We start from the raw sequence: 25,357 nt of genomic DNA, 5'->3' as shown, positions 1-25,357 counted from the left end.
AGACATGTGGTCCGGTCCGCCAAGTTGACTTCAGGCTGGGTTCTGTATGGACGCTGTTTTGTTCGGTGGTCCACATGCTCTGGTCTGGCTGTGGTGTGATAGGTTCTTAATGATTTGCATTTGACAAATGTATGTGGAAACCAGTGGCAATGAAGTGCTTGAGTTTTGAAGAAAAAAAGGAAATGCATCCAGGAAAATATTTGCACTTAACTTATAGACCTTTTAAAACTGTAACCTTTTTTTAAATCCTGATCAAAAACCAACACAAGCTCAGTGGAAATAATAAAGTACTACATACAATTGAGTAATATGTGTAAATAATGTACAACTTTAAAATAATGGAAATGGTGTGGGAAGCGGATTTAATGAGATTAAATGTAATGCTATCACATGGCCAATAGAGGGTGATGGTCACTTAGACTGCCTCTGCCCAAATAAAACACAAACCACGCTGACTGATGAATAGAGATACAAAGAACAAAGAAATTCACTGCATCTCAGGGTCATATGTCGACTCAAATTCCTATATTTCTCCAGACTGTTGTGTAAATGTTACCTGATTTATATGTGTATGTGTATGTAAGTATGTGTATGTAAGTATATATATATATATATATATATATATATATATATATATATATATATATATATATATATATATATATGCAGCAACCATATATAAACGGTTACATAAATAAGGTCCACCAGGAGAAAATGAATGGTTGGATGATGGTTGTGAGTTTTGCTCAAGGGCTCGGATGTCGAAGTCAGGCTGCGATGTTGGCTCTGCATCTTGTAGTTCTGTAGTCTGGGGAACATGATGCTTAACCGCTGCCAGTGTACAAATAATAACCACTCTTTCTTTGTCTTTCCCACAGCTACGTGCAAAGCCAATTTCCCAGATGAGGACAAACTGCATCACTTTCACCTGGCCGTCTCCCCCGGTAAGACGGCAACATAGCAATCACAAAATGCAATAAAAATGTTATGATAACCTTAATAATTCCTCCAACAAGATAAAGCATAATTTTTCACTGGTATAGGGTAGGGTGTGCATTTTCTTAGTCTAGTATCATCATAGTCTGATGATAACCACTTCTATTTCTACTTCCTCCCATGCACTATTGCACTATTCATTATCCCTTTTGACTGTTAACATTGACGCTATAAAATGGCCCCTAAACAGGGCTGAATTGTTGGACTTAGCTGTTTGTTGCAGCTTATTTGGTTGCATGGCTACGCTAGGTTCCGTTGGGTCGTGTGGCTACCAACAGTGAAATATAGTGGAAACTGCGTAACAAATGCATGCTTTAAAACAGTTCTTGCTGGTTGACTTTATGGCTTGAGGTCCGAAAACACAACCGTTAAAGCCTATTTTGTCTTTGTATTCTGACACACAGTCTGGGACTTGGTTAAAGAAAAGTTCACATACAGTTGGAATCAGACTCATTATTTCTGCTGGGTCAACACAAAGAAAGCAAATGTCCCCAAAGATTTGACTGTTTCTCCTGGGGAAGACACACTAGGTAGAGCAGCAATGTCCTGTTGTCTTAAAGCTTGATGTCACCATACTGAGGTCTGGCCCCAAAGCTAAAACTAGTAACATTCTCTAACATCATTCAGAGAGAGAGAGAGAGAGAGAGAGAGAGAGAGAGAGAGGTTTGTGTGCACGTTGCATGCACAGTCCATAATGTACTTCTGCATTTAAAAAACAACAATGTGAGTGTGTCAAAATGAATGCATCTCTACATGGAAGATCAATACAGATATGCAGTAAAACTGTGATACTTTTTCAAGCACTTTGTTGACTCCCATCAGTTGCTCTGTGTTTAGTTATTGTGCAGTTTGTGTGCTTGTAGAGCTAAATGACTCATTCAAAGAGCCTCCTGTTCCTGCCCTGTGTAGTCAGAGAGCTAATGCTGTTAGCGGCAGTAGCCTCGCTGGCTCTGCCTACTCAGCAATGTGCTAACGCGCTAACACAATACGCTAGCTGTCAGAGTACAGCACATAGTGGTGCATAATTACTACCATCCCTAGGGTGTTTCCCTTGCTTGTGTTAGGCTTTCTTTCTTTCTTTCTTTCTTTCTTTCGTTTTATGCCTCGTTTTCGTTTTACCTTTCTGATGTCAAATCTTGTCCTTTCATTCTCTTTTTTATTGCTTGCATTAAGTTGTTTATTGCTTGCTTTTCACCCAGTTAATTTGGTCCAATTCACGTTCACTCTCACACACACATGCGCAAGCGCACGCACGAGTGCACATTCTCTGGCAAAACACATTTAAAACATTTGAAATTCCTCAAAGAAGGTACATTAGACCGTAAAAATACAATTCTGGTGTATGGACCCTCGCCCTAACACAATCCTCTAAACCTTGGCACGCCAGGCAACGTCACCCATTGATAAACACAGAACAAGACCCCAATCTAGGTGTCGTATGTGTGGCGCCTTTACACGTCAAGGTGCTCCGTGCCTCGTCTGGGCTGCAAACACCCTGACTTGAAGCTATTAACCTGGAAGGTTAACCCCTTAATCTGCTCATATACCACATTGCTATTCATGATAGAATTGTGATGCAGTCTTTGTACTTTTTTCTTCAATTCGTCTAGATTTTAAGAAAGTAGTTTATTCCAAAAATGAAAAAAAGAGCACAGATGGCAGTTTTATAATGCTACATTTCTCTCGCCACAGCTGCTGGTGCTGAAGTGAAACTTTGAGAACTTTTTGATGATACAAGATTGTCCTGCTAATCAGCAATGTAGAAGTTAATTGTAAGGTCAAATGTAAGGTTTTAAATTAATTGAACACTATGTAAAATATTGTCTGAGCGACAGTCGTAAGCACGGAAAACACCATTTTGTGGATATCCATTATCAGCGTTTTCCTAACCCTCTTCAGTCCATCAGACAGTAAAAAGCAATGGGAAACCTGGAATTTGGTTTGTTTTCGCTAAACCCCCTTGCTGATATTTCACCAACTGCCTTCTCAATTTGTCACCACATTGACACCTTTCATTTTTGTAACTTTTTACCTTTTTTCTTCTCACTGTTAATGAGAAAATATATATTTCAGGGTCTTGTTCGTCGCATCCCCCTTCAAAACACTCCCACCCCCCCACAGAAAACCTTCAGGGTTTAAAATCTGTGAAGTGTTTTGGCTGTTTGTCCACATGGCACATTGCAAGGTCAGTTGAGGATTGGCTGGAAAGTTAATGCAGTTGGAATGACCTCAAAAAATGACCTTTACTCCATGGCTGCAGTTCCACCTGCATCCTCTATTCAAAAAATGTATCGCTCGAGAAATTCTCCTCTTCGATAGGCGCATAGATGTGAAGCTGGAGCTTAAATTCAAATGTAAATTGGTAGGTTTGTCCATCGGTTGAGACCTGAAAAATCTTGTACATACCAGACTCAATGAGCCTCTCTTCTGCCCTATCTTGTTATAAGGTGGATTTTAATTAGAATCATCTAGCAGTGTATAAGCCCTCTCCAGGCCTAATATGCTTGGCAGCAGAAACATACCGCGCTACTTCTGGAACAATCAAGACAAAATGCAACAAAACTGCCGACGCCACCTCCAGGAAAAAAGGCTGACGTTGCCAAAACGAGAAAAGCACGAAAAAAGCAAAAGGGCAATTATATTGAGGTATGTGAGTCCTTAACAAGAATACGACACAGAGATTGTCTACTCTAGACTCGATACCTAAACTATCGATCATTCAAATCCTTAAAATTGCCAGAGAAGAACAACAAAGACGTTTAATATCTCTTGTTTGTCCCTCGGTTTTTTCGAGTAATGTCTCTATTATCTTCCTTTCTTTGCTTATCCTCGCTCCTGTCTCTTTCTGTGCCTGTCGCTCATGATGAACCTCCTGAGTCGTTTGATGAATTCATACTAAGTCTTAAGGTCACGTTGAAGATAGCCAGGGTTAATTTATGCCGGCCATCGATTCATGAATAAAATAAACTTTTTCGATATACAGTAGTTAAGTGGAACCTAAACTTATTTCACAGAATATTGTGTCTATTTAAAGACAAATGATCGTTCATTCATTCATTTCCAAGATGTGTGTGTGTGCAGGAATGTTGTGCACAAAAGATTCACTGTTTGTATTCAACATCCCTCTTACCCCCTGTCGTGCAGAAACCGTACTGGTCCAAAAATAACCAAGTGATAATGACCTTAAACGATCCACTCACACGTTGAATCAAGGCTATTTTTCCTAATTGCTAGCCACCGAATTAACCCTGCAAGGCGAAACACTGCATGTTTCCCATGCAGTGGGTTTATCCATGAGGAATCGGGTCGCCTGCAACACTTTAGGGCTCAAACTTCTCAAAATGCCCAAATGCCTGTGGACTTTGGTTCTTATTTTCTATGGTCTGGACTTCGTTAATTGTCTCCCTTTGGTCTTCTTTAATTATTGGGCCGAGCCATCTGGGGGTCATTTTATTTTTAGGATCCGGTGTCATGAAAGAGGGATGTTTAATTTTGCTTAAGGCGCATCAAACATGAATTACCTGTAGTCATGAATTGTTTGACTGTGTCGGTATCAAAGCTGCAGTAGGTACGATTTGAGAGTTGTAAAGAGAGAGAGAGAGAGAGAGAGAGAGAGCAGAAGAGAGCAAGATTTCGACCTTTCTCCACCATTAAGAAATGTTGCATTCATGCCCCCGATTGATAGGCAAGATTGATGCCCTGATTGATCAGCAAGGGAAATTTAATGAAGAACATAAATGTGTTGGAGAGAAAGAGTGTGCTCCCAGGAGATCCTAGAGTATAGAATACATAGGTGTGAAGAAGGGAAATAAAAGGCTAGCCATTCTTAGTTAGCATTCTCACAGACTTATCCAACTTAATTGGTTGGCCCTTTAATCTCCCAGCCCTTTTGTTTGAAGACGATACACAAGGGAAAGGTTGTCGTGAAGCGATCTTGATCCAGCTCCACTCTTTTAAAGTGACCCTACTCTACGCAGTGCCCTGATCTCGCTCTTTGAAGCGCTATTATTGTTTGGGGTGCTTTGATCCTTGCCAGAAATTCCACACTTTTCCCTCGGACCCTGACCTCAAGAGCGCTGCTTTGCGAATGGCCCACATCATGTGATTTAGCAGGGGTTACTGGTGTGACCAATCGCAGAGTTGGCAACTTGGCGTTTGTGTGAGCTCTGTGCACGCACGCACATCCCTGCGAGTGTCTCTGAGTCTAGGTACGTGTGTGCGTACAAACATGGTTGTGTGTATGCGGCTGTGTACAAACGTTGTGTGTGTGCATGGGTTTTTTGTAGGTTTGTTTCCCCTGTCGGAAGGATCTGATTCTTCCCGCTTCCAGTACAGCGGAAATTCCTGACTTATTTATGTTTTGTGACGCGAATGATTAGCCATTCTCTGTCTCCATCTCACTCCACTCGCGCTCTTACTGTCTCTCTGCTTCCCTTGCTATCTTTTCCATAACGTCATTCTACCCACTCTCCTCTTTTGGTCCTTTTTATTGTCCATCCTTACTAGTCTCTTCCTCTCTTCTCATCTCCACCAATCGCTCTTCCTCTGTCCTCAGTCTCTCTACCCCCTTCGTTCCACCTATGTCTTGTTTTTCCTCCCCACTAACCTTTTCCTTATCCCTTTCATTCCCCCCACTCACTTTCTCAATCTCTCGTCCCCAAACTTCCCTCCTCTTCCCTCATGCTCTCCGTTTCTCTCTATTTGTCTCTTCCTTTCTTTCCTCTCCACCCATCACTCCTCCTCCTCTTCTCTCCTTCCCTCTTCTCTTCAACGCTCTCCTCTCCATCCCTCTCTCCTCCTCCTCCTCCTCCTCCTCCTCCTCTCCCTCCTCCTTTATTCTCCATCCCTCTCCTCTCCATCCCACGCTTCTCCTCCTCCTCTCCTCTCTCTCCCTTCTCCTCCTCCACCTCTACTCCCCATCCCTCTCCTCTCTATCCCTCTCTTCCCCTCCTCCTCTCCTCTCCTCTCTCTCTCTCTCTCGCCTTCTCTTCTACATCCCTCTCTCCTCGTCCGGCTCTCCTCTCCTCTCCATCCCTCCCTCCCCATTGCTCTCCTCCCCATGTGAGACACCTCCAGCCCTTCCGTCTGTGTTGTCCTCTATAATTCACGGCAGTGTGTTTGCTGGGCCTGACGATGTTGTCTCTGTACTGTGTGACCAGATGCCGGAGTGGACCACCTTATCTCCGGTGACCATTTGTGTGTTTGAGCATATAGTGCAGAGAGAGCGGGAGAGAGAGACCAATGCAAGAATATAGGGTCAGGAGAGGTTGTATATCAAGCTTATCAGCCCCTCTCTAGCTGGGAAGCCGCATGTCTGTGTGTCTTAATTTACGTCTCAAAGTGAAGCATAACCTGTGATACAAGCGAGATTTGATTCTGCGTCTCCCATTGAAACAATTGTGATTTAAAAAAAAGCTAGGGAGAAAGTTATCTGCGTCTGTGTCTTCCCCTCTCTAAATGCCATAACGCAAATAGTAGAATAGTATACAAAAGAAAATGTACGTTTTTTTTACATTTTTCTTACCTGTGATTATTTTGTGTGGGTTGTTTACGTGGTATATAGGGTAGGGATAAATGTGTTCGATTTCACCGTAATAGTACCTCTCTACTAGACTGCTAATGGCAGAAGGTTTAAGAACGCCAGCACGCTGTGTTCCATCAGCGACAAGCCGCCGCTGGTTCTAGGAAGCCATCCAGTCACCACTTTATTTTGACCTTGTGCAACAACAATCAAAACCAAACATCAAACAACAACTCCTGCTGGGTTCATCATGATCTTAAGCTTGGCGGCTGCTTTTTAGGAAGGAATTTTCTTCAAGAGAGTAAACATGATTAGACCGCATCTCAGTGACTTCCAGTAATCATAATTGCGGCACGCCTTTGTCCCGCTCTCACAGGTGGGGCTAGCTGCGCCCTCTGGTCCCTTACAGTCATTTGGCAAATACTTTTATCCATAGCAATTAGCAAGTAGCGACAATCCGGTCTTTTCTCTGCTAGGTACCCATCAAGCAGTAGGTGGGAGTTAGTGCATCTTGCCGACCATGCCTACAGGAAGAGTACATTTGCTGTTGATGTTACTACGGTATTCATTTATACCATATTTATTATGTTTAGGGTTAACCCGCTGCTCCTGACCATTTTCGTCACCCTAACCCCTATGATACTGCTCTATAATTATTCTTATTACCAACTGATGTTGATTAATGGTGAATTACTGTACCCTTATTGTTAAGTTTTATTTTTTTGACAGAACAGCAGGAACCCTTTGCACCATTCTATCTTATCTAATTGGGTCGTCAAGCCCAAGCCTGTCCCTTATAGAAAGCCCTTTGGGAATGGGAATCCCTTTCCACGCTTCTAAGAAATATGAACCTTCGATCCCATGGCTCTAAATCAGGTCCTGCTCGGTGCAACCCACAAGACTCCTAGGTAATGGCAAGGCTTATTTGGAAGCCCAATTTGCTGTTGGAGGAAAATGTTAACCCGTAGCTTCACTTGAGAGTTGGAATGCCATAGTGTCTCGCGGAAAATGTGCTTGCTTCTTTTTCTTTGACATTGCAGGAAATATAGAATAAATTGTATTTTGTAAAGCCATTTTACGTACCATCCCTCCCCCGTCCATCCTAGCTATGGTATTAAGGAACAGTTATGGACTGTGAAGCAGATGCTGCTGCTGTTTGTGTGTGTGCGTGTGTGCGTGTGTGTGTGTGTGTGTGTGTGTGTGTGTGTCAGTGTGTGTGTGTGTGGCATCCATAACATTCAAACTCCTGTTTCTAATTGCATTTACAAAAACATTTGCGATGCAGCTGAGGAATTCTGGGTAGTACGCATTCAATGTACACAGTCTATGAGCAAGATGCCCTAAACCCTACCTGCCCCCTCCGTGAGTGGCTTTGGATAAAAGCCTCTTCTAAATCATTAAATAGTGGTCAAATAGACATTCCCGGAAACTAACAAGTTGGCAATTACAGTTTATTCTACACTTGGGTCCATAAAGTGCTGACCGGGGTGGCGGTGCACAGCCATCCCTAAAGGTTGACGGTATTAACAATCCATCTCCACTGACTTTCCTTCCCTCGTGAGCGCTGTGCAGTCCCTGGCTTTAACGGCTGGCACTGCAATTACCCAGGGCTGTTCAGGACACCGGAGGTGGCTTGTGTGTGGTACCACAGCGCTAGAAATCCGGATCTTTGAACCATGTGCAGTCAGTCAATACGCGGGGGGTCAATTGAGGCTTGTTTCCCTTGTACTCCACTCAATCTTTCCCACACACAGCGCACATATTTTCAAGGCATTTCCACTCATTCTGAGTCATGGTATTTCTGTATGTGTATATTTTGATATGGCTTGGCCCCCTGCTTACCATTGGTTTTTTATGATATATCTACTAATAATAGTAGTTACTGTATATCCCTCGATCTTCTATTTAATAGTGGTCACTATTTGCCTTTTAAATTCCTAATTTGACTATAAAGAAAGATATGGACTTTGCTAAAAATGCCGCTGCAGCTAAAGCGTTTTCTTCTGTTGTTTCACAATCTTCTTTAGCAGAAGTTAACTGCTAACGTTTTTCCTGAGTGGAAGGGGCATAAGTTCTGCACCCGTTATTATTTTTGCTGATTCCTGTATATTTTTAATAGCTTCATAAATGAGTCTAACCTGTTCTCCACAACGTCAGATCAGATAACAGCCCTTTTCTCCTAATGATAATTGAGTCATTATAATTCGTAGATGGTGTATTTGTTCTAATGGGGGAGAGAGAGGGATTTTACACGGGGGAGAAAACGACCACCAACCATTACAGTCACTTCTGTATATTAAAAATAAAGAGTATCAAAATATGGCTCTGGCTAAGGGAAGTGATGTATACGTCTTCTATAAAGAGTCTAGTACCAGACCTCTCCTTGGAATGTAATTCAGTTTACTAGAGGTAGTTTGTCTTTGTCTGACACAGTCAATTTTTCGGCCTCACGTGTCAGTTCAATGGGCTTCATTGGCATACAATGACAACTAACACAATAAGATACAAATCGAAATAGTCAATACTCTTTTCTCTCTCTGTCGCTCTCTCTCTGTCTCTCTGTCAATGACACTCTCTCTCTCTTTCTCTCTCTCTCTCTCTCCCTATGTCTCTACCCTCCAGATGAGGGCTACTACCAGAGTGGAAGATTCCAGTTTGAAATCAACGTCCCAGAAGCCTACAACATGGTGGTGAGTGACAAAGCCTTCATTTTTCCCGCTCTTTGCTTGCCTTCTCTGTCTGTGTATGTCCCTTGCTGTGTTCTCATCCAAGTGTCTCCAACAGCCATGACGATCCACACTAATTTAGAAAATGTTGCTGTCTGCTGGGGGACATATTGGTATTACTTTATGTGGAGGAGGTATTACACCAAACCACATGACATTGCACCATTATATTTAACTCTAGTCTATCGTATTTTACAAGTTTACAGGGTTCGCCTGTAAACATTGATGCTAACTTGTATATAATAACATTAAAGAACATTAACAGATTAAATAATGCTGCCACCACAGATTTCCATGTTGAACCCTTTTAATGCTGAAGCGTTGACATTGCTGGCGCTGGACCACTTAAAACCCTGAATCTGAAAGTTAAAGTGAATTGTGCTTCAGTCCTTCAGAACGACTCACTGAGGTTCAAAACACCGTCCATGCATGCGTCACGCTGGTACGTGGGATGAAGAAACTGGGGTTTATTTTGGCTCCACCGGATGGGGAAATAGTCAAGTGCACTTGTGATCGTTCAAAGGGACGAGTATAAACAGTATGATATTTATTCAGCGTTTTACCACGGAAAATCACAACATTGCACCTCTCTGTGTCATATCAGGACGTAACCTCACCTGACTTGCAAATCACAGTAATGTTTACACGCACCTGTAGTAAATGTTTCTCTGGGCATGTGTGAGAGGAATTGTATGCGTGTTTTACTGTGTGAGTGAATATCACAATATTGAATAATAAATCGAGCTGTCACATAGAGCACCTCTTCCGCCTCTTTATCAAGTCAGGTCAGGTCCAATTTATTTGCAAAGCCCTGAATAACAGTCACAGTCTCAAAGGGCTTTACAGGTCACGTATTTATGACATCCCCAAACCCCAGGGCACGAGATCTTGAGAATGAACGAGTGGGGAGAGTGGGGGATCCCTCCTACCAAGGATACCAAGGAGGGAATGCAATGGGTGCCATAATGGACATACAGTATAGTAGTAATACATGCACAACATTTAAATTCAATGTCAACCAAATTGAAAATATGTTTTGTCCATGGTGATTGGGTGCTTGCGGGTAAGCAAGATGCTATGCGTCAGGTGTTTTTAGGCGTCCAGTAACAATCGTATCAACACATTAAAACAGAGATGACAGTCTGGTTAAATTGGGCACGGTGAACAAGGAACATGTAGGGCACCTCTGATTGGCACCTACCGATACGAAGCAGAGGTTAGCTAGTGCTGGCTCGCAGGGGGATTCAGCTGTACTGAGAGCTGATCAAAAGAAAAGGTAGAGTCCTATAACACACCAACGATTTCTACACAGAAACTCATGGAGACATCAAAGCTTCAAAGTCCTCAAAATGTGTGTCTGTGTTGCTTCGGGGCAAAATGGATATCAGTTACGTTTTCCCTGTGTTAAACTGAAAATCGTTTTGGGATAACCATCTTTTAATTTCAATCAGGCGAGATTCAACCTTCTGGATCTGGGGGGATTCGTTTGATCTAAAAGGAATGTTGATTTAAGCTTCGTCGGCATAACAGTGAAAGCTAATTCCATAGCTGCTCCCAAAGCTTAGGTTGCAGTGTTTAAATTATGAATCGTCACAAAAAAAAACGAATTGTGTTCCATTTATGTGCGAAGATCTAAAACAAAGAAGAGCCAAGCTTTTCTTGAAACATAATTTTCAAGACGATCAAGAACGATGCTATGGTAAATTGTATCAAAGGGGGAAAGCTGCAGCAGCAGCAAGGAGCTTGCATTGCTGTCCATGGTAATGAGAAGGACATTTACCACTCTGGTCACAGCAGTTTCAGTGGAATAGGATGTCCTAAACCCTGACTGAAATGGGGATTGATTGTCTGGTAAGCTGCAGTTCTTTCCAGTACTTAAGAAGGGAATGCCTGTGTTAGTTAAGCCTGTGCATCCAAGGAGTGTTTGCTGAATTGCAGGAAGCTTGCTTCAGGGGGGACAGTCTCTTGTATGTTGAAGATGAAGAGCAGAGGAAGAATTCATTTTATCAGTCCTCAGTGTCTGTTGTCTCAAAGTGTCTGTTATCTCACATTGACTTTTCTTTCATCACTTTATCTCTATATCTCCTAATTTGTTTCTCTTCCCTGACCTTCTTTCTCGCTCATTCTCCCCTCTCATCTTGGTTCTCGCTCTCTCTCACTCTCTCGTTCTCTCTCTCGCTTTCTCTTTCTCTCAGCCTCCAAAAGTGAAATGTCTGACCAGAATATGGCACCCAAACATTGCTGAGACTGGCGAGATCTGCCTGAGGTAACTACGCTTCGCTCAGTCCAAAAATGTTGTCTTCTTTCGCCCAAATCACTGACTCTGTCGTTATTTTATTTTGGCAATTTATTAGTTTTGTCTCGGCTGTTGATGATAACCATTGTTCATTTGAGATGGAGTTGAGGAAGACAACTTTCAGATAGCTGACTTATTCTATATCATTGTAATGCTCTATTATGAATATTGTGTGGTTTCAGGATGATACAAGTAACCACACTGAACTCCGAATTTGCATACCAAAGTTGTACATTAACGAGAAAATTAATCACAAATGTCCCGAAATAGGCCTTATCCAAAATGCCTCCAGAGAAATGAGATTTCCTTGGAAGGCTTTGAACATGTTCTTCCAGAATACTGTGTTTTCTTAGTGTTCCCGAAGAGGATTAAATGCGGTGATTCCCTTACACCATAAGTAAAACAAACTTCTTTGGCTAAAGTGTCGATTTGGTAAGCATTGAATATGATAATCAGTTAGAGGAAATGGCTCTGAATTTAATGTATTTTTTAACCTAAAATGGCCCCCTAACACACCGTCATACATTAAAAAGCAAGCAAGGGGTTTGTCTGTATGTGGATGCAATTACAATTAGGGCATTTAGCAGACGCTTTTATCCAAAGCGCCTTACATCGGTTAACACACACATTGACACACCGACGGCAGAGTCAACCATGCAAGGTGACAGCCAGCCCTTCAGGAGCAGTTAGGGTTAAGTGTCTTGCTCAGGGACACAGCAACACTCGGCTCTGAGGAGCTGGGGATCGAACTAGCAACCTTTCGGTTACAAGACAACTGCTCTACCTCCTGATTTAAGCCAACCCCGAGTATTAAACCTGTTATTCTGTACGTGCAGCTTGTTGCGGGAACACTCCATCGATGGCACAGGCTGGGCCCCAACCCGATCACTCAAGGTAAACAACATTATTATTATTTGGGAATATTTAAAGGAAGTCAAGAATTTATTTTGTGCTGTACATTTTTTTTGCATTGAATCAAATACTATAATTTTGTGCCCACAAAGGTGCTGGGTGTAGTCAGAGAACTAGAGTGAGCAGGTTCTTGACAAGTTATTTCACACGGGTGGTAAGCGCATGAAGCAAAAAAATCGTATCTGTTGTTAACTTTGGCCTGAGATAAGGTAAAAATAAATGTTTGGCTAGACGTGCTGCAACTCTGATGTGCTGCCCCAAATGATAATGTTGACCATTATCACATCACATAGTTTCCACGGATGAAAGGGAGTAGGGGTTGAGCCGGATCAGGATACTTACCAAAGTGCATTATGCTTCCCTGATTGTTAGGTCCTCCAAATTGGTTTCTATTCAGAGAACACTTGCTCGGGTAAGAATAGAAGTATGTAAACAATGACATCAGGGAGACGGCGCTTCAAATAAAAGTACCTTGAGTCTCTTAAGAAATATCTTAAGAGGTTTTCAAATAAAGATTCCCATATACCTGTGTTTAATTAACATTTTAGGACACATTTGCAAGTGTTTTTAGGTTCATATGAGATAAAGAATGTCCTTAAAGCTGACAGAACAGTTTGATATTTCATGTCTGATCTGATTCCTTCTTTCTTTCAAAATCTCTCTTTCTTTCTTCTTTCCACGGCATTAGTCCACATATCCTGGTTTCTATTTGGTTAGTCTCTTCCAGGGAAAGAGTATTTAGAAAAGCGCTATAAAAAACGGATCAATTATTATTATTATTATTATAAAGACCCTTCTATATGGTTGAGTATGCAATTAAATGGAAACAGGGCATCTAAATTGGTTTGAAAACAATTTAACCAAATGGGAGCGTAGGATGTGTCATCCTAATAACTCAATCACAAATGATTTTGGTTGGGATCCACCCCTCTTCCTGTATTCATTCATTCATTCATTCAGGACCAAACCCACCCTCGGCAAGGAATTGTGAGGGTGGCGTCTATTGATACATACTAGTTGAGACAAATGATTTGCTTCTCATCCATGCAGCGTCCATCATCCCCATCCTCTTCCAAACCATTCACTAGGGGTGGGAAAAATAATTGATTCTTCGATGCATCGCGATTCTCGCTAGAACAATTCTGTCTCGATGCAGACAAATTAATAATCGGAATTAAAACATTCTGTTCCCCAGAGAGGGACAATTTTTTGTAATTTTAAAATTATTTAATTTATCTTCAGTTTGTATTGGCCAATCTGATTGCTCTTGACACGATTGCGATTCAGCCTACGCAAAGCATGCGCGCAAACTCACAGCCCGACACAAGAACTCCTTCTAATTCAAGAGCAGCTTTTTCCTTTAATGACATAGAAAAGAAAGATTAGAAAGAAAAGAAAGCTGAAACCTATTTTTTGCATGCTTCATATTGTGTTATAATGCAAGCTGCATTGATTATTGCATTGTTCATAGAAAGTCATATTTGTGACAAAAGCTTTCTCTCTTATGAAATATTAGATAAGTTAATTAATCTGTTGATGTCTTTAATGATCATCAAAAAAAGTAGGAAGTAATTAGCAAACTCTGAGTAGCAAACCCAGATGTATACATATATTATTGAAAATCACGCATGGAAATGTACATACACATTTTTTTTGCATCGATAATCGCTTCAGAATCTAATCGTTGACCTCATAATCGGAATCGAATCGAATCGTAGATGAAGAGGTAGAGGGAAGAGCTAGTGAAGGAGGTAGGGAGTAAGTGCTATGGAGAGAGAGTGAGAGGTAGAGATGAAGAGAGAAAGACAGGGAAGGACAGAGAGAGGGAGAGTGGATTGAGAGTCGTAAAGAGTTAAGTGCGAAAGTGTTTGAGAGGCCTTTTGGAGAGGCAGCGGCAAAAGGAGGCAGGAAAGAAGAGATAAAGAGGTGTGATGTCAAACAAGGGAACCTCTGGGATTGTGATCTGATAAAACAAGAGACCAGACCATGTATTTTGGAGGAGCGAGGAGGTCATTTGAAGATAAGTGATGGGGGGACTGAGAGATGGATGTTCTTTAGTGTTTTATTTCAAGTATGTTCAGTTGTACGATATCTGTCATCTGGTAAGACAGAAGGCATCTTGATTGTACACACAACAGAGGTTACAGAATTGAGGGGAATTTCAAGTATCCTTGGGATATTTGGTATTTCCTTCGATCATACACATGAGGTTAAGTAATGGTGTTTGTCGTGACTGAGATCGATGTAGTTCTTTATTTGCTGCCATTCAGTATGATGCTTACAGCAGCAGATGGTAACACCCAGCCGAGACAATTCTTTTTTCCGGGGAGGGAAATCACAATCGGTTTCCTTCTAACAATGACAATTGAGAAGTCCGGTTTTCTAGACGGAATGATGATTCATCTCTCCCTCCCACTCTCACTGTCTGTCTGTTTCTCTCTCTGTCTGTGTATATACTTGTGTGTATATATATGCATGTATATACAACGGCTACCCCTATGCCTTTCCGGCCCTTTTTCCATCATCGCTGTCCTGAAGTCATAATTTATTTATACAGATAGCAATTTATTTTTCTGTATTCCAGCAAACGCCATTGCAGTTGGACAGGTGTTGGCAGTGTTCAGCACTTGAATAAAAACAACTACTTTGTTATATTTATAGATCATATATTTCCCCAGCAGCCCAGTAACCCAGGAGCTTGTTTACAATAGTTCTTGCAGTCGTACACGTTTGGACGGGAACAAACAGTGGCATTGAAACCAGACAATTTAAACTATTCTCTTATTTATGTTTGAGATTTCTGGTTGAGTTGGTTCAGGGACTGAACTGAATCACATCTCCTCAGAGCTGAGCAGAAAAAAAGTTCTGTGTGACTTGAATTGAGGAGATTGCAGAAAAGCAAGTTTTCGGGTTTTCTCCAAATGTTCCAAAAGTATTCTGAGTGATAGTTGGACAGTGGGAGGAGGCCAACATCAGCGCCAGTTATAGCTGGAGGTCTAGTGTAGGTGACGGGCTAATGTAGTTCCAGTTATAGCTGGAGGTCTACTGTAGGTGAAGGGGTGAGGTCTAATGTTGTGCTAGTTATAGCTGGATGTTTACAGCAGGTGAAAGGGTGAGGTCAACAGTAGAGCTGGTTCTAGCTGGAGGTCTAGTGTAGGTGAAGGGGTGATGTCAACCGTAGCGCCAGTTATAGCTGGAGGGCTAGTCTAGGTTAAGGGGTTGGGTCTACTGTAGAACTGGTTCTAGCTGGTGTGTTCCACTGTAGAGCTGGTTCTAGTTGGTGGTCTACAGTATAACTGGTTCTAGCTGGTGGTCTAGAGCAGAGCTGGTTCTAGCTGGTGGTCTACAGTATAGCTGGTTTCTAGCTGGTGGTGTACTGTAGTTGAAAGGAAGTGTTTATGTGTGACGTGAAGGTTAGGGGAAACGGCATAGTAGAGTTGCATTCAACACACTCACAGTTTCACTCCATTCCTCTGTTTGCGTCAACGGGCAAACACCGGATGACTCCATTTGGCTGCGTTTGTATACACTCTCCTAAACTGGAACCCAAATAGGTTAACACACACGCATACACACACCTAAACAGAAACATGCACACACATATACTGCAACAGACATATTTTGACACACACACATACACACACAGACACACACTCACACACCATGTAAACAGAAACAAAAAGTGACTCATCTGCAATAATGAAGAGTACTCCATGAAGTCGTTCAAACCAATCAGAGCGCAGCGGCGAGGAGCAGAGTGGATAGAAAGTAGGTCTGAATACATTGTATGATAAATTATTTATACATTATCTATACTTTATGCTATGGTATAATTTGAGGGAACAAACTTTTTTATTTATACTTGTTTTTATTTTAATATTACCCAAGTATGTCCCTGAATCTAGTTTGAATAATAAAGTCTTTTTTATTTCATGCATTACGCCAAAACGCTGTATGGAGCGTTAATGTTTTTTTGACATCACAACTGTAAAAGTCAAATTGAATTTCTCCTTGAATCAGTGTAAGACAATATTTAGTAATCTTCCACTTGGCCGGAACCCACTATAGCTGCCAGTTTTCTTGCAAGTAAACACACCACACAACGATCATCAAGCTCTTCATGCGAAACACACTGGACTAATTTAAAACCCTTATCAAACATTTCCACAAAAAACGTTTTATTTTTCAATTTGAATGCTAATGCGGTCGTTCAGACGAAGGCTTTACATTAAAGCCCAGCGATACACCTCATCCATTTGTTTTGTTGTGCTGTTCATGTTCCTTCATCTCTGCTCCTCTTCCTCCCTCATCTTCCCTCACACCATTTTGAGGTACAAGACTTCAATAGATTAAATAGGTGTAAAGAGGAGGGAAGCTACAAATAAATACAGCAGTGTTTCCCCTACCATTGTTCAGGCCTGGCGGGCCGCCAGGCCAACGAGCGCCCCCGCCAGGCCAACAACCGACCAAAAAAAATAAAATAATTTAACAATTTTAAAAAAAGAAAAAAAAAAAAAAAAAAATGCGGTGTTGCGCGTGCGCAGATGATGCCCCATCATAATGGACAATCTGACAGCATTAAGTAATATCATCATTAGCATGGCACCACCAAAAAAACGTAAAAGGGATGAAGGACAAAAAGGTATTTCAAGGTTCTTCCTAAACACGGTGCCAAACGAGAGTACAGGTGGGGAAGAAGGGCGAGTGACAGGTGTGGAGGAACAAGTCAGAGGGGCAGAGGGAGGAGATCATTATCTCCTCCCAACACTTGTCAGTGTTGAATCATTATCAACCTGTGATGGCTAAGCAAGTGTTTTATATGGAAATAACCAACAAATACTCTAGCATCCCGTAAAAAATGTATAACAAATCACACTATCAGCTGTTACCACCAGCCTAAAAAAATTTCTAGGGGAAACACTGTACAGTAACTATGTCTATACACAATGAGAGTAGGTAAACATGTAAACATTACCTACATTATTACCTCTCTTATGACGGCCTCCAGGGCGTTAAAATGCTAAAATGCTTTATTGTGTTCAGTCGGGCAGAGCTAATGTGATCTCATCATAATTATTCCTGTGTTGTTCTGGGCACCATTGGGGCACCATTGAGGAGGAGCAGAAGCCGATCTGGGATGGCATTTAGAGCCTCCTGCTGATTCAGATGTTCAATTACTTTGAACGGCCATAATCAGGGGCTGAAGTGTACACATTACTCTGCTCCATCAACTGGCTCAATTACTACTTGAGTGAACTGTAGGTTTCTTGTGTGGCTGGTATTTTCCCTTATTTTCCCCTAACTGTTTCATAAACAGTTAATAAACCCTTTTTAACAAACAGTTTGGGCTCCAAAAATAATATTCAGTGTTTATTCTTGCTGTCGTGGTTCAACTTGTTGTGTTGGTAATGTTTACATGCCTTAAAAGGTCTTCACTCTGTGTTTTTCAGGACGTTGTCTGGGGTCTGAACTCCTTATTTACAGTAAGTCTGTCACTCTCTATCAGCTTTAATTATTAGTTAAATTGTACTTTTGGACTATATTTTTGAATAGGTTGTCCAAGAGACTACATATTCAAATATGTAGTCCATTTAATTTGAAATTGTTTGAGCACATTTCAATTTTAATGTTACACACACACACATTATTTTTTATGAAGAAAGTAGTCAATAATTGATATATGGGTAAGATAAATATGTGTGTTCGTGTGCAACCCGTAAATTAAGTCATATTTACTACTCATTGAGATTGGATATGTATAATCATGTACTCACTGTAATTGCTTCTAGGTAAAACACATCAATGTTCATGAACCCAGTGTAAAAATAGGACAGTGCCGGCCTAGGTCAAAACTGGCCATTGTGTGTCCAGGGTGTGCAGCCATAATCAGGCTCAAATTAATTCCTGAGGGGAAGTGACCCTCCTTCTAATGATGAAGAGCCCACCCCCGGGTTCAGATAATGGAAAGTTATTTACTGAGAATGAGATTCCTCCTGATGCCTTCTGGAGCTTTACTGGGAAGGCCAATGTTTCTTAATGGTTACAGATGACCATCATTGGGTAGAGGGATGGTCAAGATTACAAGTCGTTGAAATCGATTAAATTACTTGGGACTCAAATAAATTGGGATAGTGCGAGTGGTGATTAAATACATTGGGATTTAAATGAATTGGGATATAAATAAACTGGGATTAAGTGATTTTTGATTGAATCAATTGGGATTAAATACATTGTGATGAAATAATTTTGGATTAAGTGAGTTGTGATGAAATCAATTGGGATAAAGTGGGTGGTGATTAGAATTATATATAAATTGGGATAAAATTAGTTGATAGTAAATAATTTGTAACTGAGTCATCATTTGGGATGTTTGGAAGAAGAACTGATCCGGGGTTAACGCAGGCTTTAAAGGAGACTTATGCCGCTTTTCCACCACCAGTACCAGCTCGCCCCGACTCGACTCGCCACGCCTTTTTTGCGTTTCCATTGGCAAAAAAAGTACCGGGTACCTAGTACCGGGTACTTTTTTTTAGTACTACCTCCGTCGAGGTTCCAAGCGAGAGGAGTAGGTACTTTTGTGTGACGTAAACAGGCTGCTGGTAACTGATTGGCCAGCGGCTGTAAATGGGAATAATCTCTCAAAGTTAAGTTGTGTCCGGCGTGGTTGGAGTCCACGAACCCGCTCCCGAGGGGGACACTGATCAGCGTTTCGCCGTGTGTGTCGCTCCTTTCCCGGGGCTAGAGTTAGGCTGCGCGTCGTTATGTGTGTCGGGCGTGGTTGTGTGTGTCCGGCGTGGCTGGAGTCCACGGAGGATCAGCGTTTCGCTGTTTCGTTTCAGTGCCGTTCCTTTCCTAGGGCTCGAGTTTCGCCTTGATCAACGTTACCGTATACAATAGACGCGCAGTCATTGCGCTTTTTATTTTATTTCCCATCATAACCTTTCCCGGGAATCAGGAAATAGTCTTGATCAGATTCAGATTTCCCCGGAATCGCGTCTCCCGTGATTAAAACCTAATGACGACCCGCCCATGGTGGAGAGGTTATTTTCTACGACCCGCCCACATTGAAGAGGTACTTTTTTAGATGGAAACGCAACCAAACCGAGTTGAGTCGAGTCGAGTTGGTACTGGCGGTGGAAAAGCGGCAATATTATGGCGTTCTCCCAACTAGTAAACATAGTATATGAGTTCCAGAAAACGCTGTTTGCTGGAAATAGCTTTTAGGAAAAAAAAAATCTCGCCTACCGCTATTCCCCTCTGTTTCAGTCCCTTCAGAATGCGCTGTTACCGGTGTCTGTAGCTTTAATGCAATTTAGCTGCTGCCCATTGACCAATGAGCCTTCAGAGTGACAGCATGGAGGAGAAGGGATTGTTGCCGTGTGTGGACTCCTGGAGCTCTATATAATGGCCATGGTTGAAAAGAATTGGGGGAAAGGAACTTTGGCCTTACTTCAGAGAGGCCTTTTGGCCTCTCTGAAGTCCATATTGAACCGTGATACGGAAGAGAAAGGGATTGTACTCCGGGAGCTGAGCTGCCAGACTGCCGCCGAGCTCCCCCCGCCGGAGCTGCCGCCGAAGCTTTGGTGGCAGTCTGGCAGCTCCAGCGGGTGTAATCCGGGAGCTGAACTGCCGCCCAAGTTTCGGTGGCAGTCGGGTGGGGGGAAATCTTAGCTATGCTCTGATTGGAGGGGGGTGGGCAAGTGGGAGGTAATATTCTAATGTGCCCCCTTCCTACGTAGGAGCCGGCGCCGAAACTGACTCGTTTGTTTGGTAACTGTAGGCGGGGTACTCTCAGAAATGCATATCTCAGAAGTTTGTATGCATGTGGGAGCACCAGAGACCCAAAACAAATCCCAGGAATAGTGTTGTTTTCATAATATGTCCCCTTTAAAGAAGACGGATCGGCCACATAAAATTGATGGCAGCCACAAGTTATCATGCAAATGAATGCAAATCAAAGTTTTGAAATTACATATATCCTATTTTTATATTCAGACCTCATCATTCAGTTTCAAGTATTCCTGTGGTTCAGATAGTGAGTATTTTCACAGCTTGAAGTCATTGTAAAATCCCTTTAATATTCAAAGAGTAAAAACAGAAAGCAGAGTTTGGTGGGAATTTTGCCAACGTCAAACGTTTCTGTCTATACTGAGTCAGAATAAAGAGTCATCTGAATTTATAAAAACAGCAAGCATACAACAAACAAACAATAAACAAACATGAAATAATCCGAGGCCATAGATGGGAGTTCTCCCGGCGTCCCTCCAAGAGCACCGCAAGGAGTAGTCCCCAGATGGGAGTTCTCCCTGCCTCCCTCAAAGAGCTGCCCAAGGAGAAGTCCAAAGCATTGGGCAAAAGCAAGGACGTATTGTACACGGTTGTCAAGCAGCAGGCTGAGAACAGCTCTGCTCCCCAATAAAACTATAGTATTGGTTAACCAGATGGCTACCAGATGGTAGTCAACAATAGATGGTAACCCTCGTGTGTGTATCAGAGGGAGACGTAACCGTGGATTCTGAGTTGGAGCCTTTGACGCAATGACCCCCCCTCCCAAAGGGGGTCAAGGAAATGACAGTTAGAGACACGGAAGGGCAGTTAGGGAAACAGAGTGTGAAAATATGATTTTCCCATTACACTGAGCAGGACATATAAGGGCGATTTCCCACTTGTAGTTGGCTGGACTCATTTTCGTGCATTTTTTCTTTGGTTCAGTGAGTGGTCACACTGGACTTTGTTGGCGAAACAAACGTTGCATTGTAAACAAATGCCTGGCGGCCAAGCGGGTCGCTCCTCTATTGGACCGAAACTCACAACGCTTTATTTTTGCGGACAATAACAATGGATCAATAGCAACTTCGTACAGTTTCAGGATTTTTTTCAAGTTTGCAAACCCAGACAGAGTTCACTTGGAAGCGGGACTAGACCCCTGTTTTCAAGCAGGCCAGTGTTTGTTTGTTTTGCCCGCACCACAACAGAGTTCCATTGAGCGTTCACACCAAACAAACCGACCTATCGGGGGAAACACCCCATAAAGACGGAACAAACCGCTAAGGTGTGAATGCACCCCTAAAACCACATCAACCTCCTCATTTTTGTTTTGATTCAAATTAATTGAAATAAAAGTCCAATCGTTAGTGAAATGCCTCTCCTTTCCGATCGTCAACGTTGTCTGTAAGGGGTCACCTATCAAGCCTTATCGTCCTCCCCAGTGAGACTGGTATTGCGTTCTCGGGCTAAAGGTTTAATAAGGAGACGAGCTTGTGGCTCATCCATTGCTTCAGCTCTTTAATAACAATTAAAGTCTGGCCTCGCCCAGCCTGTACGCGGCGTCTCTACGGCAACTGCATAATTGCAATGTATTTCTTACATCGATAGCTAAATCCAGGGTGACACGACCAAACCGCCAGTGGCCATCGTCTCTCTCTCTCGCTCTCGCTCGCTAGCCAGCTTTGTATTGAAAACAAAGGATGCAGGCCTGTCGGTGATGAAGAGTGTTGTTGTGTGCGCTGAAGTATTTAATAGTGCTTTTTATTGTTTGTTGTGGTGTTTGCTCCCTTACTAAACAATGGTCGTTTCAGGAAGTGATCCTAGCCAATTGATCACAATAAACCTATGTCCTCCAAAGCTGAACAATGAAGGTTTCCCTTGAGATGTTTATGAATAATTGAACAATCAACACATTGAGCTGTACTGTAGATAGGGTATCCTTGATTACGGAACAAGTGTGTGGCCTTGCAGCCCATCTCCAACCCTGACCTCTCTTGACCCTGTGATGCAGGACCTGCTGAACTTTGACGACCCACTGAACATCGACGCTGCAGAACATCACCTGAGGGACAAGGTACGGTCTGACTGCCACACAAAACTGCTTCATATCACATACCACTTGAACCGACCCCCAAGTAACAAAAACGTAAAGCCTAGGAATTAGTGAAAGGAATCAGCAGGAGCATCATAAAACGATATTAGAGAGATTCTTGAATGCCGGGACGATATGTTGTGCGATTCTGTAAATGTTGAGAATACAGTCTTTGATTAACGGTGTCAGTATCCCCTATATTCACTCTGGCTGTCCTTCCTCATCATTAAACTGTGCTTGACAGTCTGTATAGCAGTGAATTTAGTGATGTGATGGTACCTCTGTTACCATCACTATGACATTGATGAGAGACGCAAGGACAACCTCACTAATAGTTTGCTGAAATCGTCTATAGACTAACTGAATGATCGTTTGGTCTCAGGTTGCTGGGATGTTAGATATGGCGACTAGAAAGAGTAACATGTAGAAGTATTTTGTTGAATGCTCAGTGTTTCATTTGCACATTCATCTAAAATAAAACCTGCGGAGGCAGACAACAAGTAGACCCGCATCACCTCGTTTGGGAGCATGATGCATTTGTATTTTTTTGCATGTACTCAAGTCTTAAATAATCTAATGCAACTACTCAACTGTGAAAATGAACTCCAGTGCCCATCCCCAGTTCTGAGCAAAGGGAAAGTACTGATTCACCAGACTATTCAGTGTGTTTCGCTCTTCAGGCCTTTAAGAAGCTATTTCTCTCTGATATGTCCTCAAAACACATTCGACTCGAGCGGGAGTATTGAGCCTCAGTATTCCGCTCGACATCTGGATGCTTTAAAAGACGAGCCTGCCCCCTTATCAGCAAACATTAGAGATTCTCTCCAAGTCCTCTCAGCATGTGGGGGACTCATCCCCAACCGCCCGGCTCTGCAGGAGCAAATACCGGCCAGCCTATCAGCTTCAGCTCATTAAGGTTCTCTATGATTCTATTGGGGTATGTCCAAGTGTGTGTGATGATAACCGGGGTTGAGTTTGTACTCACTCCATCCCTCACTATCGATCTTTCACACGCATGCAGACAAGTACGCAAGCACACTAACACGCACACACTCACACAGAGACCCGATTCTGTGTTGCTAATCATGGTTCATTAGACATTGTTAGAGGAGCTGCTGCATCCAGCTGGCTGTACAAGCAGAGAGCTCAGTTTAGATCCAGTTAATTAATTTACCTTTCACTAACTACTGTTAGTCACGCTGGGGGTTGGGGTAGCAATTAGTTCCTTCTGAATGCTTAAACAAGCTTAATTTGAATCGTTACATAACACACTGCAAACCTCAGAGAAAACCACTTATTTGTTTGATCTCTTTTTTTTCCATGTTGATTGAGCACCTGGAGGTACTATAGGAAATTATTGATTTAGATGGTGATGAATGTTCCACATGCTATCGGGGAATGCATCTTTTCATACTTTAATTGTATTCTTTTTTATTAAATGTGTGGTCTGTAAATGTAACCACACATCTTCTTACCCGAACCGCCATTGATACCGTCACTTTTCTCTGTCTCTTCCTCCTTGTCCTTCTGTTTCTCTCTCTCTCTCTCTCGCTCTCTCTCTCGCTCTCTCTCTCTCTCTCTCTTGCTCGCTCGCCCTCGCTCTCGCTCTCTCTCTCTCTCTCTCTCTCTCTCTCTCTCTCTCTCTCTCTCTCTCTCTCTCTCTCTCTCTCTCTCTCTCTCTCTCTCTCTCTCTCTCTCTCTCTCTCTCTCTCTGTGTCTCTCTCTCTCTGTGTCTCTGTCTCTGTCTCTCTATCTGTCGTCAGATGAACAGAACACATGGTCTTATCTAACTTTGACCTACTCCCACAGAGCTACTCCTCTATGCAACTTCTGCAACTGATGTGTGTGTGTTTGTGTTTGTATATGTGTGTGCCTTTGTGAATTGGTTATGCCTGTCTGAAAATTGTGTGTCTCACATACACACTAGCAAACGCAGCCATTTACTCTGTGTGCGCGTGTGTATGAGTGTGTGTGTGTGTCTGTGCATGTGTGTGGGGGGGCTTGTCAAGTGGCTCTCCTTTGTGCTTTTTGCCTGAATGAAGTGGTTGATTGGAGCCATACTCACGGGCGTCAGAGCGCCTGTGTGTGTGTGTGTGTGTGTGAGTGGCGCTAGTTCGCGTTTGTGTGTGTTCTTAGTTAATTGGTGTTGGAGGGCTCTGTCAGTTCTGCTGGTGGTGCAGAGTGGACGTCCACTGTGTGTGTCAGCAGCGTACAAAATAACAAGGAGAGAGAGCCACGGCTTATAGCTCAACACACAGAGCAAGCAGGGTCCGTTCACAGAACGGGGAAGTCGATTGGTAGGAACAAGGAAAAGGCTCATTTCGCAGTTATTTTTGTATGTATACACAAGAGAAACATCTGGATTCTACAACTGTTGACACAGAAATGCACCGCGCGCTCACAAACATCTCAGCCTGTTTACACGTAGGGCTGTTAGCTCAACCACTTACTGCACCCAGTACGTGCACGCGCACGCTGCCGCACGTACCCTGCCCTCGGGCACTGGGTCCTTCGCACACGGCTCCACGGGCCTTGAGTGCACACAAAGGCAATGTGCAAATAGTAATAATACTACTAATCCCCTGACGTTCTTTGCGATGGCAATAAAGAACATGAAAAAGTAGTGGAACACAATGGCAGGGAACCGTTTTTTTTTAACCCGAGCGAGGAAGAATGTTAAGAAAAATGGGGGGGCGAGCCATGATCCATGATATGTCGGAGCACTATCAAAATGGAAGGGGGAAAGGAGTGTGAGGCAGCCGATGATGAGCTGGTGTTGTTTCCCCAAGCCTGGAACGCCTGGCTGGTTTAAAGGATATTATTCATCACCGGACCAGCGAAACGCCTTTCCCAGTAAGGTTCATCGTAATAAAGGGTTAAAATAGAACAAAATAAAGGGAGTCACTGCAGAGACGCCACTCAACACGACAAGCATACAAAGGATGAAGCACTGTAGTCTTCCCCGAACAGTGGGCACACTCCATGGTGAAGAGCAGGAATAGGGCCTTGAGGGTAAAGCTGCAGGTAGAGCTGCCACTAGTCCTTTC

General features: G+C 42.7%; 1 protein-coding gene across 1 annotated transcript in view; it reads left to right on the top strand.

The window, feature by feature from the left end:
- ube2f (ubiquitin-conjugating enzyme E2F (putative)) overlaps nucleotides 1-25,357 on the top strand; it is a 45,380-nt gene that overhangs the window by 6,740 nt on the left and 13,283 nt on the right. The window contains exons 4-9 of the mRNA XM_030343509.1: nucleotides 879-944; nucleotides 9,140-9,207; nucleotides 11,439-11,509; nucleotides 12,376-12,433; nucleotides 17,902-17,934; nucleotides 22,230-22,292. Coding sequence (XP_030199369.1) covers nucleotides 879-944; nucleotides 9,140-9,207; nucleotides 11,439-11,509; nucleotides 12,376-12,433; nucleotides 17,902-17,934; nucleotides 22,230-22,292 — 359 coding nt within the window. The remainder of the gene's footprint in view (nucleotides 1-878; nucleotides 945-9,139; nucleotides 9,208-11,438; nucleotides 11,510-12,375; nucleotides 12,434-17,901; nucleotides 17,935-22,229; nucleotides 22,293-25,357) is intronic.

The sequence above is a fragment of the Gadus morhua genome, chromosome 20, assembly GCF_902167405.1.
Source record: "Gadus morhua chromosome 20, gadMor3.0, whole genome shotgun sequence".
In the NCBI taxonomy this organism is placed as follows: domain Eukaryota; kingdom Metazoa; phylum Chordata; class Actinopteri; order Gadiformes; family Gadidae; genus Gadus; species Gadus morhua.
This window is presented reverse-complemented; position numbering and strand designations above follow the sequence as displayed.